This window comes from Balaenoptera acutorostrata, chromosome 8, assembly GCF_949987535.1.
Source record: "Balaenoptera acutorostrata chromosome 8, mBalAcu1.1, whole genome shotgun sequence".
NCBI classification, from domain to species: domain Eukaryota; kingdom Metazoa; phylum Chordata; class Mammalia; order Artiodactyla; family Balaenopteridae; genus Balaenoptera; species Balaenoptera acutorostrata.
The window spans coordinates 34096021-34109805 of NC_080071.1; the positions used below are offsets into that span (position 1 = coordinate 34096021).

At 42.1% G+C, this 13785-nt stretch overlaps 1 protein-coding gene across 4 annotated transcripts in view; it reads left to right on the forward strand.

Moving 5' to 3' along the window:
* MAP3K20 (mitogen-activated protein kinase kinase kinase 20) overlaps positions 1-13062 on the forward strand; it is a 169739-nt gene extending 156677 nt beyond the window's left edge. For 3 of the 4 annotated variants that reach the window (XM_057550891.1, XM_007183288.2, XM_007183289.2), the window contains 4 exons: positions 872-988; positions 3343-3417; positions 5924-6074; positions 9432-13062. In XM_057550891.1, coding sequence (XP_057406874.1) covers positions 872-988; positions 3343-3417; positions 5924-6074; positions 9432-10132 — 1044 coding nt within the window. In that variant the 3' untranslated portion in view covers positions 10133-13062. The remainder of the gene's footprint in view (positions 1-871; positions 989-3342; positions 3418-5923; positions 6075-9431) is intronic. The other variant, XM_057550890.1, reaches the window with a different exon arrangement.
* Positions 13063-13785: the final 723 nt, after the last annotated feature.

Here is a 13785-nt window from a genome sequence, read left to right on the forward strand (position 1 = left end):
GTTATCAGTCTTAGCCACCTGGTAGGTATATAGTGGTATCTCATTGTGGTTTTAATTTGCATTCCCCTGGTGACTAATGGTGTAGAGCACTCTTTCATTACATCGTGGTTTTACTGAAAATTTAATTAACATACCATCATTTAAAAAATCAAGAGGTTTCATACAAGAATCAGATATCCAACTTTTCATAAATCATTAAAGGACCTAGCAAGACTAGACTCATATTCCCACATGGGAACAATCAACAGAAGCTGAGTGGTGGCTGTCCCTTTAGGGCAGTTGCCCTTTAGATCCCAAGGGTCCCTTAACCCTTCCCATGACCCCCCCCCCCCCCAATGCTTGGGCCAGTTATGCATTGCCATACATCCTCACATTTCCTGTTAAGAAGAAAGGGAGCTATTTCTTGAACCCATGTCATTACCAACACTGGAAAAGTGAAAGGTAGATCAAGAGGGACTTATATTTCAAAAAAAGTGGGAAGACCACATTTCTTTGGGTCAATGCAAAAATATCCCTACAATGTTTAATATGTAAATTAAGTGGGTCTATTTTGAAAGATTACAATTTAAGGCTCTGTAATGAAACTGCCTGGCTTTATTCATTTTTATCTGCCTTGTTCCTTTAGGATGTGGAGTTTGCAACGCCTATAATAGAACATTTAGATTGATAAATGGTGTCTCAAGACTGCCCCACCTGGGGATTATTTAGATATAGAAAGAGATCTAATTTCATGTCCTTTTATTGATAAAGAAAAAAAAAAAAAACACTCCAGTAATCATTTAGAATACGTCATGTGTTATAAAACATTGAGACTAAAAAAAAAAAAATTGTTTTACTTTCTCAAATTCTATAATTTTTCTTTTAATTCCAGGATTGTAAGTGGAAAATGTATATGGAAATGGATGGGGATGAAATTGCAATAACCTACATCAAAGATGTGACATTCAACACTAACCTGCCTGATGCAGAGATTTTAAAGATGACAAAGGTAGAGTTCTATTTACTGCTTAAAAGCTTTTTTGAATTCACAGATATCAAACAAAGACATTAGAATACCCCAGCAGTGTGCTTTTGTGCTTGTGATGCTCACACCAGCTCAGCCTCAAGCTGGCTGTTGAAAGGCACATTTTATTTAGCAGATTGAGATCATATAGTTTTTTGTTAAAATTCCACTTAACGCTGTGTGAACTAAAAAGTACTACAGAAAAGTGTCGTTTAATTTTTTTTAACTTTCTTCTACATTTCTTTATGTGTATTCTGTCATTTATTAAAGGAAAGAAAATGCTAATGATGTAAATATTTACCTCGAATTTTGGGTCATTTTAAACACTTAAAAACTTGCCAGGAGAAAGGCTTTCTTGGTGGTGTTGAATTTCTTGAAGAACTGAGATGAGATTATTCATGAAGCACATGTTGAAGTCTTCATGGCTTCCTTGAGTTCACACCTATGAATTCCCAGAGTGGCCAGAGAGCATCTTACTACTTTGGGGTCAATGGTACAAGCACACCCATTAAAACACTGAAGACAGTCTTAGAGAAATGCTTAGTTTCTCTTCAAAATGGAAAAAATTCAAATCTGTCCAATAATACTGAAAAAATACATATAAGACTTCAATTGTAGAAGGTCAACAACTCAGGTGAATAACCATGATGTCAATAGGACAGTCACGCTAAATGTCACATAAGCCATTAACTCTAGTACACTCTTGACTGTGTATTTGGTTTCAGTGAGGAAAATGGGGCTGGCAGCAAAGAGCCATGGGGGGGAAGTGAAAAGAGTCTTCAAAGCCACAGCATTAGACTTGCGAATGTGTTCTCTCCCCAGGCATGAGATTGCTAACCACCCAAGTCCTTTTAATTTAGAAGTATATGCATATTCCTTGTTGGATTGCCCTGAGTAACTGGAAGTTATGTTATTTATCACAAAGGTTATGATCTGCTTTCACCTTTCCCTTATTCTGTTGGGACAGACTGTGTTTTGGTATCTTGGAGACTGACACACACTTTCTCTTTCCTCCCCACCTGTGCCACCTCTGGTTGCCGCCAGTTGTTAGTGGCTTCAGTGTCACTGAGTAGCAAGTCATTGCCTGACAATGGAAGGAAGTCACTCAGAGCAAAAAGAACGGGGTGGAGTTATAAAACTGAATACAGGTGCTTCTGTTCTAAGGCCATATATGCATTCTAGAGGAACCATATCTTCTGCAAAATCACGCAGCAACATTAACAGGGCTTATGGGAAAAACAGGATTGGGGCGGGCCGTTCAAAATCTGTAGAACTTTTTAACATCAACAGAAATAATAAAAATCCTAATTAAGGAAAAAAAAAAAAAAACCAGAGAAGATTGATTCTTGTCACAGGAGAGACTAGACGTTGACTGCATACCCAGACAAACTTTGTCACAAACCTCCCGTCTGTTCCTCTAAGGGCCCCTTCATCTTTCCTAAAAATCACTTACTCTCCTCCGAGAGGCCTACATCCCCCTCTTCCCCTTCCTCTATAAAGATGGCATTTAATCCTGAATTCTTTGAGTTACTCATTTTTCCCTGGGTATCTCCTGTGTATACATGAGGTATACATGTTAATAAAAATCTCTTTGTTTTTCTCTTGTTAAAAAAAAAAAAAGCCCAGTTAAATCTCTACCACATTTGCTTTGTGCCTATCTCATGGCCAGTCAGTCATTTGCAGCCTTAAACCTGGAATGATGGGTTGGGGGGTGGGAAGAGAGTGGAGCTTCACTTCTAATAAAGACCATTTTCATCAAACTTAAAATAGGATCCAAGGCATAGGCTTCTTTATTACTCATTTATTTTAATACAGAGGAGAAATGTCTTCCCAGTTTCATTTGCACCTGCAGCATTGCCGGGCAGCCTGATATAGCCAGAAAGCAGGGTGGTTATGAAGCCGCTAAAACAGCCACTGCTTGCACCCAAAAAAGTCACTTTAGGGTCTTCTAAGGTTGTTGAGGCTTTCTCTTAATTGTGAGAAAGCTTTCCGCTGAGACTTCCAGACATTAGCTTGAGTTAATGACCTAACGATTGGATTGAATGATGTATCAGAAAAGAGAAGATTGTGGGAGACAAGATTAGCTGTTCACAAACATAGGAAAGGATATCTTATGAAACCAAACCCCCAAACATTAGACATTAGCATGTTGTGAGCAATCACATGTGAACCAACATGAGTTTCCTAATAATCTGACATCATGGCTTTCATGATAACCTGAATCACGCCCTGTTTGCCAATTGTGTACGGCCCAGCCGGCCTCCAAGAAACCTGCGCTGTAGCAGGCAGGGCAGGCTGTATGATAGCACTACACCCATTCTAACTTTTGTTTTTTTCAGCCCCCATTTGTAATGGAGAAGTGGATTATAGGAATAATGGAAAATCAGACTGTAGAATGCACAGTCACATATGAGGTAAGCTTGGCAGGGGGTGGGCGCCTGTTGGCTTCACCATCAGTAGTTTCTCCGTTAGGGATTTATTTGCTCCCTCAGAGTGCTTAAAATTTATTGGAAGAGAAACTACTTAACCAACATGAGTATGGGAAGATCAATACAATTATTCTAACAAAGTGTTGGGAAGGATTGAGAATGGGATACACTTGCCTAGAGATTGAAGTAGTAATTCATTCATTCATCAGTTAATGATTGAGCACCTTCTGCATACCACGTATGCATGTGTGAGGTACTGGGGATACGGAACAGTGACCAAAACAGAGCTCTGCCTTCTTGGTGCTTAGAGTCTAGGGGTGAAGGTAGATCAGCAATTCTTCACAGAATGCAACTTCTACTACCACCTGGGGGTAAGGGGGGATCTACTATCAAAACCAGACTCCATATATTTCATATATGGAAAAATAGAAAAACGTATACTTTAGAAAAATTAAAATTCATATATTTAGCAAATACCTACCAATCAGTAACGTTCCGTGATTAGGCTAGACTAAATCTCTACTCTCTCGAGGCTTATATGTACTCCAGTGGGGGGAGATAGATGATAAGTAAGTAATCTCAGAGTGATAAGTGAGAACCAGAAAATAGTGAGACACGGGGCGTTAGATTGGGTGGTGAGGGAAGGCCCCTCCTCTGAGGGGGAGGCAACAAGGAACAGCAGAGGAAGGGCAAGTGCAAGTTCCTGAAGCACAGAGGGCGTGACAAGGCTAGAGAGGTGGGCGGGGCCGAGCATAGAGCCTCCGGAGCCGCAGTGAGGAGTTTGGATTTACGGTAAGCACCGTGGGAAGCCAGTGGGTGTTTTAAGTAGTGTGCTGCTTTAAATGATCTAATTATGTTTTAAAAATCAGCAAGGTCTTCATGGTGGTGGGAAAATCTGCTTCACGAGGTAGAGAAACCCTGGGGGAACGGGGTGGAGGGAAACAGTTATAGCAGAGTCTTGGCACCCATGGAGATATTAGTATGCAGCTACCCTTAATAGGACATGCCCTCATTCATTCAGTCATTTATTCAACCAAGAAACATTTAATAAGTATTTGCCATGACCTAGGCACTGTGAGAGGAGCTTACACCTGTGTTATCTCGTTAACCTTGTGCAAATAATCAAAAATAGGGAGCATTGTCTTCACCTGGCAGCTAGGGAAAACGGGCTCAGAGAGATGAAAGGCGGTCCCGAGGCTTGGGGTGGTCAATGAGAGTGGGTGGAGTCACACCCAGGTCCTCTGACTGTGAATACAGTTTCCACTCTTCCTGTTCTATGTGTTCCCTTCCTAGCAGTGAGGTGAGGGAAGTCAGCCTGGAATGGGACTTAGTGGGCTGCTGCATTGGGATGGTCTTCTGAGCTGCCAGGGTGTGGCTTTTTAACGTGAGAAATCCAAACCCTGGACAGTCCTCTTATCCAGGGTGGCCCGATGCTGGTAGCTAATTAGGACAACAGCAATGATTTATCCTCATCAGCCAGGATGCACTGCCTGTCAGGGATGAGGCACCTGAGAAAGAGCATTAATCGTCAAAGCGTTGCCTGCAGGGCACAGAACCTAAATAAAAGGAGTTGACTGGTCTTGAGGAACTTGGAATCTGGACTATTCTAGAGCCTGTTGACCAGCCCCCCCCCCCCAACCCACTACTAAGGAAAAGCCCTCTTTTAGTAACTGGACAGTCGTAACAGCCAAGTTTCATCTCTACCTGCCTTAGTTCTGGAGATACACCTCACCAAGTTTTCCCTTCTCTCTCTCTCTCTCCTGCCTCTTCCTCCTCTCCTTCTTCCTCCTTCTCAGTCCCCATGATGATACGCTACTTGTGGCTGTAACAGTCACTTCAGGAGTTTTTAAAAAATATATTTTCATAACCGTATCAAATCCTGAGAGGCTCTTCAGTCTAGTCTGATTTGTGACACCTGGTGATGAGGGGGGGCACAGGACAAAGAAAGTGGTGTGTCTTGATCTGGCGTCCTCTCCTTTTTCTAATCCTTATTCTTAATTCTCTATCCTGCCTCACTTTTGCATTTGTTACCCTGTACCCTCCCATGGGGGTAATTAGTCCCACCAACCTACCCACACTCATCCAGTTACCCAGGATGATCACAGGCAGTCCTGGGCAAAATAGTGGTCAGATTTTTATTTATTCAACAAAATATCTGTATTCAACTACTATAAACAAAAGACATTGTTTATCATTACTTATTAAACGAAGAGGTAAGTTGAAATTTGCCAACTAACAGATTCTTAAGAGAAGACAACCACCTTTTTAACTACTATAGTCCACTAAGGAATAAAGTGGTTAAAATTTTTCTTTTAACCAGATTACCATATTCAGGCAAACCGTGCAAATATTTTACCTAATGCATTATGATAGTGTTCTAAGGAGTTACACTGAAGGGATATGATAACCTGGTTTTCCTTCCTTCCTATTTTATAAACATGTGGATATTTGGTTGTGGGTTTCTCTCCCTTTTTTTTTTTTTTTTTAACAGAGTGATGTTAGAGCTCCAAAAAGCACTAAGCACGTCCATTCAATTCAGTGGAGTAGAACGAAACCTCAGGATGAAGTGAAAGCTGTCCAGCTTGCCATCCAGACGTTACTCCCCAACTCAGAGGGCAACCCTGGAAGCAGGTCTGACTCAAGTAAGTCAGCTGTGCACTACACATGTTCCAAAGCGGAAATGTCAAATCCTCAGACCAGGGATAAGGGCCAGTCTGTGAATTGATATACATTTCTAATATAATACTTCCTTCTTCTTTTTTTAGAATATTGGTTTTATATACAAATTATATGGAAAGTAGTATTTATGGGCTTGGAAATAGGGGCATATTATAATAAAGTACAATATTTGGATAACTACCGTAAAAAATGAAAATTAGTGATTATTTTATATTGGTAAATAAAAATATGTATGTATATACATACACATATATATTTAGTTTCCAAAATTGTAGATAAAGATAAGAATCATCTTCCATGTCCAACAAACCTTCCTGTAGAATCACTGCTATCACTGGGGCAACCTCTTTTTTTTTTTTTTTAATTAATTAATTTATTTATTTATTTATGGCTGTGTTGGGTCTTCGTTTCTGTGCGAGGGCTTTCTCTAGTTGTGGCAAGCGGGGGCCACTCTTCATTGCGGTGCGCGGGCCTCTCACTATCGCGGCCTCTCTTGTTGCGGAGCACAGGCTCCAGACGCGCAGGCTCAGTAATTGTGGCTCAGGGGCCCAGCTGCTCTGCGGCATGTGGGATCTTCCCAGAGCAGGGCTCGAACTCGTGTCCCCTGCATTAGCAGGCAGATTCTCAACCACTGCGCCACCAGGGAAGCCCTGGGGCAACCTCTTGAGTCCTGATCACCATGGATCCGTCAAAGCATAAGAATGATAGGGGTGGGACTTTCCTGGTGGTCCAATGGTTAAGACTCTGGGCTTCCACTGCAGGGGGTGTAGGTTTGATCCCTGGTCGGGGAATTAAGATCACACATGCTGTGCAATGCGGCCAAAAAATGAGGAAAAAAAAAAAAAAGAATGATAGGGGAAGGGAGGGAGGGGGGAAAATAAAAGTAAGGAAGGAAGGAAGGGAGGATAGAGAAAGAGAAAACATGAAATACATATGCTGGGTAGTGGTGATAGTAATTACAGATGCTATAAAGAAACCATTTAGAAATAACAGAGGAAGGCAGGCTGACTTGCTGTTGAACTGGTCATTATTTGCTAGCTTCAGGGAAGAAGTTCTGACCTTCACCTTTGCAGGTCCAGAAACTCTAATACAACCCAGAGTCAGGCTAACAAACATTCAGGAGGTGGATACATAAAACCCCATGCAAATCACTTTTCACATGAGAAACATACCTCCCCAACAAACCAGAAACACATGTTTTCTGATCAGTGCCTCTTCTTCCCAATAAGAAAATATACCTGAGAAGCCATAACAGAAGGTTCTTTGGTGGCATGGAAACAAAGTACCCTGATGGCTAGTGTCCCTGAGTTATGAGAGCCTAGCTTCTGTGTCCTTCACTATAAGGACTTGCTTGCCAAGCAGACTAGGTGTGTTTTTTGTTGTTGTTTTTAAATTAATTTATTTTATTTTATTTATTTTTGGCTGCATTGGGTCTTCGTTGCTGCTCCCCGGCTTTCTCTAGTTGCGGTGAGCAGGGGCTACTCTTCATTGTGGTGCACGGGCTTCTCATTATGGTGGCTTCTCTTGTTGCGGAGCACGGGCTCTAGGCACGCAGGCTCAGTAGTTGTGGCTTGCGGGCTCTAGAGTGCAGGCTCAGTAGTTGTGGTGCACGGCCTTAGTTGCTCCGCAGCACGTGGGATCTTCCTGGACCAGGGCTCGAACCCGTGTCCCCTGCACTGGCAGGCGGATTCTTAACCACTGCGCCACCAGGGAAGCCCCAGACTAGATGTTTTTAAACGCCCACCGGCCAGAGGGCCCAGGATCCTGGGCAGTACTCTAAACCCAACAACACGGGTTTTAACTATAATAAAATTTATTGTCTTCCATAACGAGAAGTCCAGAGGTAGGCCGGGCTCCAGGTGCAGTACGATAAGCTGCTCAACCATGTTAAGGATGAGAAATGAACCTTTCCTTCTTTCCACTCTGCCATCCTCAATATGTTGCCTTTGCCCTCAGCCTAGCTCCTCTCGTGTTCACAGTCATCACATAAAGATATGATAAGGCCCACAGGGAATGAGAGGTCAATCCCCTCCCTGTTCTCATGTTTTGGAGTAAGAAAGACTTGCTTAGAAACCCCCTGCAGACTACCTTTCAGGTTGCTATGGCCAGAGCTGAGCACCTTGTGCATTCCTAACCATGGCATCGCTATGTCTGGCTTGGACTAATCGAAGTCTGCCTTAGAGCCAGATGTGGTCAGCTTCCCCCATGCACATGGCTCCGTGGAGGGGGTTGGACACTGCACAAAATCAGGGTTCTGTTGGAAGCTAGGATTTCAGAGAAGTCCAAATGACGGGAAGAAGGCGTGTGGTGGTCGAATGAAACCTGTGAGGAGTGTCTGAACACAGGAGGTCGCCTGTATCTGGATGCGTCCCTCACCTGAGAGGCGTGAGTCACCTGTGCAGAGCAGTGAGGGAGGTTGCTTGCTGGCAGAGGGAGGGGTAGGCATGCTCTGTTCCTCTCCAGAAGCTCCATCGGCACAAGCAGGGCCAGAGTAGCTCAATGAGGACACCAGGGAACTCAAGAATGCGGGCAACTCAGGCCCTTGGGAAGACAGAGACCATCTTCAATGTGAGGAACTTGCTTATTCACTGAAATATAGCTTACTAAATGGCTCTTATTAATTAACCATGTTCTTTTACCATAACTTCTTCCTGTTTGCCGTGAAGCTTCATTTTTCATGCAGAAAACATCTCTTATTCCTGAACCTCAGGAATCTCTCCTCTGGAGATATGAACTGTCTTTCTTCCAAACAATGTCTAGCTGTTTCAACCATTAGAACCCAATTTCTTTTATCTGCATTTAGGGTTCTTGAGGATTTAAAAGTGCTGGTTGGCAAAAAGCCTTTTGTTTACTAAACATACCTCTGCCATCCAAAGATACTTAAACAGCAATTTCTAGAAGTGACAACATGGCTAAGTGGGAAGAAGATGGGATTTAGATGCAGAAGGACCTGAGATTCTTAACTGAGTGACCGTGGGTCCAGTGACTTCACCTCTCAAGCTTCGGTCTCCTCAATTCTAGAATGATATTATTAGTGTTGACCTGAGAAGATTTTTGAAGGGTTAAATGAGATACTATACGAAAAGCCTTTGGAACTGTGCCAAGCATATAGCATAAATTTGGTAAGTATAAATGTCCTTATTTTTTTTTAAGTACTTAATAATAATAAAGGAAATGTCCTTATAACTAGCCTAGAACGTCTATGAATGGTAAAACTTCGAGCTTCCCAAATAGGCTTGAAGTATCCTGATACAGGCTTATGAATTAGGCATGCAGATTTACTGTAGCTTCAAAGATGTTCATTTCCATTTCTTCCGCAGGTGCTGATTGCCAGTGGCTGGATACTCTGAGGATGCGGCAGATTGCATCCAACACCTCCTTACAGCGCTCCCAGAGCAACCGCATCCTGGAGTCACAACTCTTCCCCTATCTCAATGACCAGGACTCCTATGCTGCTGCTGTGAGACGGACCCAGGTGCCCATTAAGTACCAACAGATCACACCTATCAACCAGTCCAGAAGCTCCTCTCCTACTCAGTATGGACTGACCAAAGACTTCTCTTCTCTGCATCTCAACTGCAGGGATAGTGACTTTTCCAGTCTTAATACTGACAGCTCTTTAGAGAGGGGTCGATACTCAGATAGAAGCAGGAACAAATACAATCATGCTAGCCTATCACTCAGTTCTTCTCCCAGAGGAAGATTCAGTGGAAAAAGTCAGCATTCCACTCCTTCAAGAGAAAGATATTCTGGAAAATTCTGCAGGGTTTCTCAGTCAGTACTCAATTCTCACCAGTCACCTGACTTTAAGAGAAGCACAAATGCCTCCCATCAACCCAGGACCATCCCAGGGATGCCTTTGCGCACAGACACTGACTCACAAGCCAATGAAGAGGAAAGCAAAGTCAGCGAAGGGGGGTGGACAAGGGTAGAATACCGGAGAAAACCCCATAGGTCCTCTCCTGCCAAGACCAACAGAGAAAGACCCAGAGGAAACTTCCGTGGAAGGAGAAACTTTTGATGAATTGAACTAGTTGAGCTTTTCCTAGCACGTTTTTTTTTAATGTAATGGATTTTGCTAATGTGCTGCCTTCCAACCGAATTAACAAAAAGACAACCTTTCCATTTTTTGGATTTGGGAAATACCTTCTAAGTGAGACTATAGCCAAAACAGGGCCAAATTATGGATGTTGGTTGTCCAATGTAAGTAACTAGACTTAAATATAACCAAACATGTTTTATTTCCCTGAATTAACATCTTTAGAGGAGGGAATATACCATTTTATTACCCTAGCCATCACTGTTCTGGTTAGCAGGGCCTAGACTAGGGTGAGGTTAAATGGAAAAACTTACCTTAAATGGGGCACTCATCTTGGGTGCAAAATTTAAGGGAGGAATCAAAAAGCTCAGTAATCAAGATAAATAATATTCTAGTGTAATATTTAAATAAATGAAAATTAATGCAAAAAAACTGTGATAAAGTCAAAATAGAAATTCTACATAAAGACAGAATAAGTATTACTGATTTTTCCTTTTGTCTAAGGCTCCCATATGGCTTGGCAGGGCACTGTTACTGATCCTGTATTTAGAATTTTGATGTTTTTTTCATCATGTATTTTTTGCATTAATTTTCTCTTTTAAAAATATGGCATTAAAATATCATTTATCTTGATTACTGAGGTTTTTTTTTTTAATGACCCCTTAAATTTTGTGCCCAAGGCAAGTGCCTCACTTGCCTTACCCAGTCTCCACACTGCTGGTTAGTATTTATTTTAGTAAGATATTTGGGTTTTTATCACAGTCAGAGCCAAATTGATTTGACTTGTCATTTTTAGGCAATAAAAAAGGTTATTGAACTTAATGTTGATTATGATGCCATATATCATACCTTAAGACTCATCAGAAACCGAAGATCTCAATTGCCTAGGAGATTTGTGGTTATTTCTTTCCCAAAGTTCCCAGGGACTGCCTTTGAATATCATTTTCTGTATTTTGCCAAAGGAGGAGCAAAGAGGGGAAAACAACGGTCCATAAAGTCCTCTTGGGATGTCAGCACTCTAAAATCTAAAAGAAAACAGACACAGAACGGGATGATAACATCACAAGCTAAAAGCCAGAGAAATTTAAAATTACCAACACCCTGTTAGAGCAAGACAGTAAATGCCATCCTTGTAGCAAGAAAGCTGTAAGCAGCTGGGGGTAAAGAGGCGAATGGTACGGGTGGGTGGAAACTGCCTGCAGTTTAGGACAGGAATTGTGGGATCCAGCTTGGGAAATTCTTCATATTTTTACAAATCAAAGGGTCAGGTGGCAACGAACATATTATATGTCAAATGAAATAAGTGTTACTTTCAGTACCTTCTGAGATTCTGTTCAACATTCACTGACCCTGAATATCAAGTGTCCTTTGGCCTGGATAGGATTCTCAATGCTCTGTAGAAATCCATGTGACACACTGGCAATTCTGGAGATGATGGGGGTGTTGGGGGGAGTTCTCTTTTAATAGAAACCGGTCTTCAAGTACGTGAGTATATTCCCAGAGTAGCTGCCCTGTTCTAATACAGAGCTTGGGGCCTGGGGGTGGAAACTGCATTTGGGCAGCATTAAAATCTAGGTTATAGGAAATGACCTTTACTTGTGAGGGAAGCTGTGACCTAAACATCAATGCAACAACTCAGTTGTCTAACTCTTATTGTTTGCCACCTGCATTTACAAGCAAAAGCGATAGGAAATGGTGACATCAGACACCGAGGTCCTCTTTTCCACCATGGATAACCAACTTCTCTAAGGTTTTAAGCTCCACTGTGATCCTTTCTCACGAAGCTTGTATCAACCACAGTCTGTTTTCAATTATTTTTTTCCCTTTGTCCTTTGTTCATGTTTAATTTTTTTTAAAGTGAGCTAATACAAAGTATGCTATCTTCATAGCATGCTGCTTCCAAATAAGCAATAAAATATTTTCTTTGATTAGAATTTCTGGATAGGGCTTCCCTGGTGGCGCAGTGGTTAAGAATCCGCCTGCCAGTGCAGGGGACACGGGTTTGAGCCCCGGTCCGAGAAGAGCCCACATGCCGTGGAGCAACTAAGCCCGTGCGCCACAACTACTGAGCCTGCGCTCTAGAGCCCACGAGCCACAACTACTGAAGCATGCGTGCCACAACTACTGAAGCCCGTGTGACTAGAGCCCGTGCTCCTAGAGCCCGTGCTCCGCAACAAGAGAAGCCACCACAATGAGAAGCCTGTGCACCGCAACGAAGAGTAGGCCCTGCTCACCGCAACTAGAGAAAGCCTGCGTGCAGCAACGAAGACCCAACGCAGCCAAAAATAAATAAATAAATAAATAAATTTGTTTAAAAAAAAAAAGAATTTCTGGATACGTAGCTGAATGTGTTCTTAACTGGGTCACTCTGATGGGAACACAAAGTGTGGCTCTAATTATTAAACAAAATGCATTCTAGGGGATTATTTAAGACTCTGGTTTAAAAGATATTATGCCAGTGATTGCTTGTTTCATGCTATTTTCCCTCTTCTTGCTTTCTTGGGCTATTTGTTAGAGAATCCAACCTGGTAGTAAAATGACTTATGACCTCATCCCTAGTTAGTGCAGTAGCTGATCACAAAGAGGTTATTCCAACAGTGCACAAAACTGACCACTACATAAGATCTCATGAAAAAATTCTTGTCACCTCAATGCTCCCAGCCAAAACCAAAATAAGAACATCTGGAGTCTGCTTCTTGGTTGTAAGGAAATAATAAGAGTGGATGTTATTTTTTTTTTCTAATGATGCTTATTCACCACAAATTGCTTGCCAGGTTGAAAGATGAATGTAAGTCAAGGACAGAGCAAGGATGAACAGGACTTTTTTTTTTTCCATCAAGTTAAATCAGTTGCAAGAGGCTGAGTTTATAACAACCACCACCAATAAACACCGCCAAAAAAATGCACCAGGGATATTTTAAGAGAAAAAAATTATAGTAGGAATAAATTAAGAAAGTATCTCTTTGAGTTGGGCTCCTCTATGTGTGGGTGATGTGATCGACCCTCGTAGGCTTCTGATCAAGTCTGGAACAGCTGAGTCTATACTGGTTGCTACCAAAGAGGCAGCCATCACTCCAGACATTGCCCAGACAAAGCGGGATTTTTTTTTTTTTTAATTTTTATTTTTTTAATTTATTTATGGCTGTGTTGGGTCTTCGTTTCTGCTCGAGGGCTTTCTCCAGTTGCGGCAAGCGGGGACCACTCTTCATCGCGGTGTGTGGGCCTCTCACTGTCGCGGCCTCTCTTGTTGCGGAGCACAGGCTCCAGACACGCAGGCTCAGTAATTGTGGCTCACGGGCCCAGCTGCTCCGTGGCATGTGGGATCCTCCCAGACCAGGGCTCGAACCCATGTCCCCTGCACTGGCAGGCAGATTCTCAACCACTGCACCACCAGGGAAGCCCAAGCGGGATGTTTTGCTCTTTGCACAGTCACTAGACTAGCAACTCTATAGAACTAACCTGAATAATTGAATAATCCCAAATATGTAAAGGAGAACTAGAGATTATTTATCAAGGATACTTTAGAAGTAAACATAACCTGGTAATTATTTTCAACCAATTCCTGAATATAGTTCATAAAAATAATAAAAATTAAACGGCCATGGTTTTTTTGTTTTTTGTTTTACTTTTTGGCT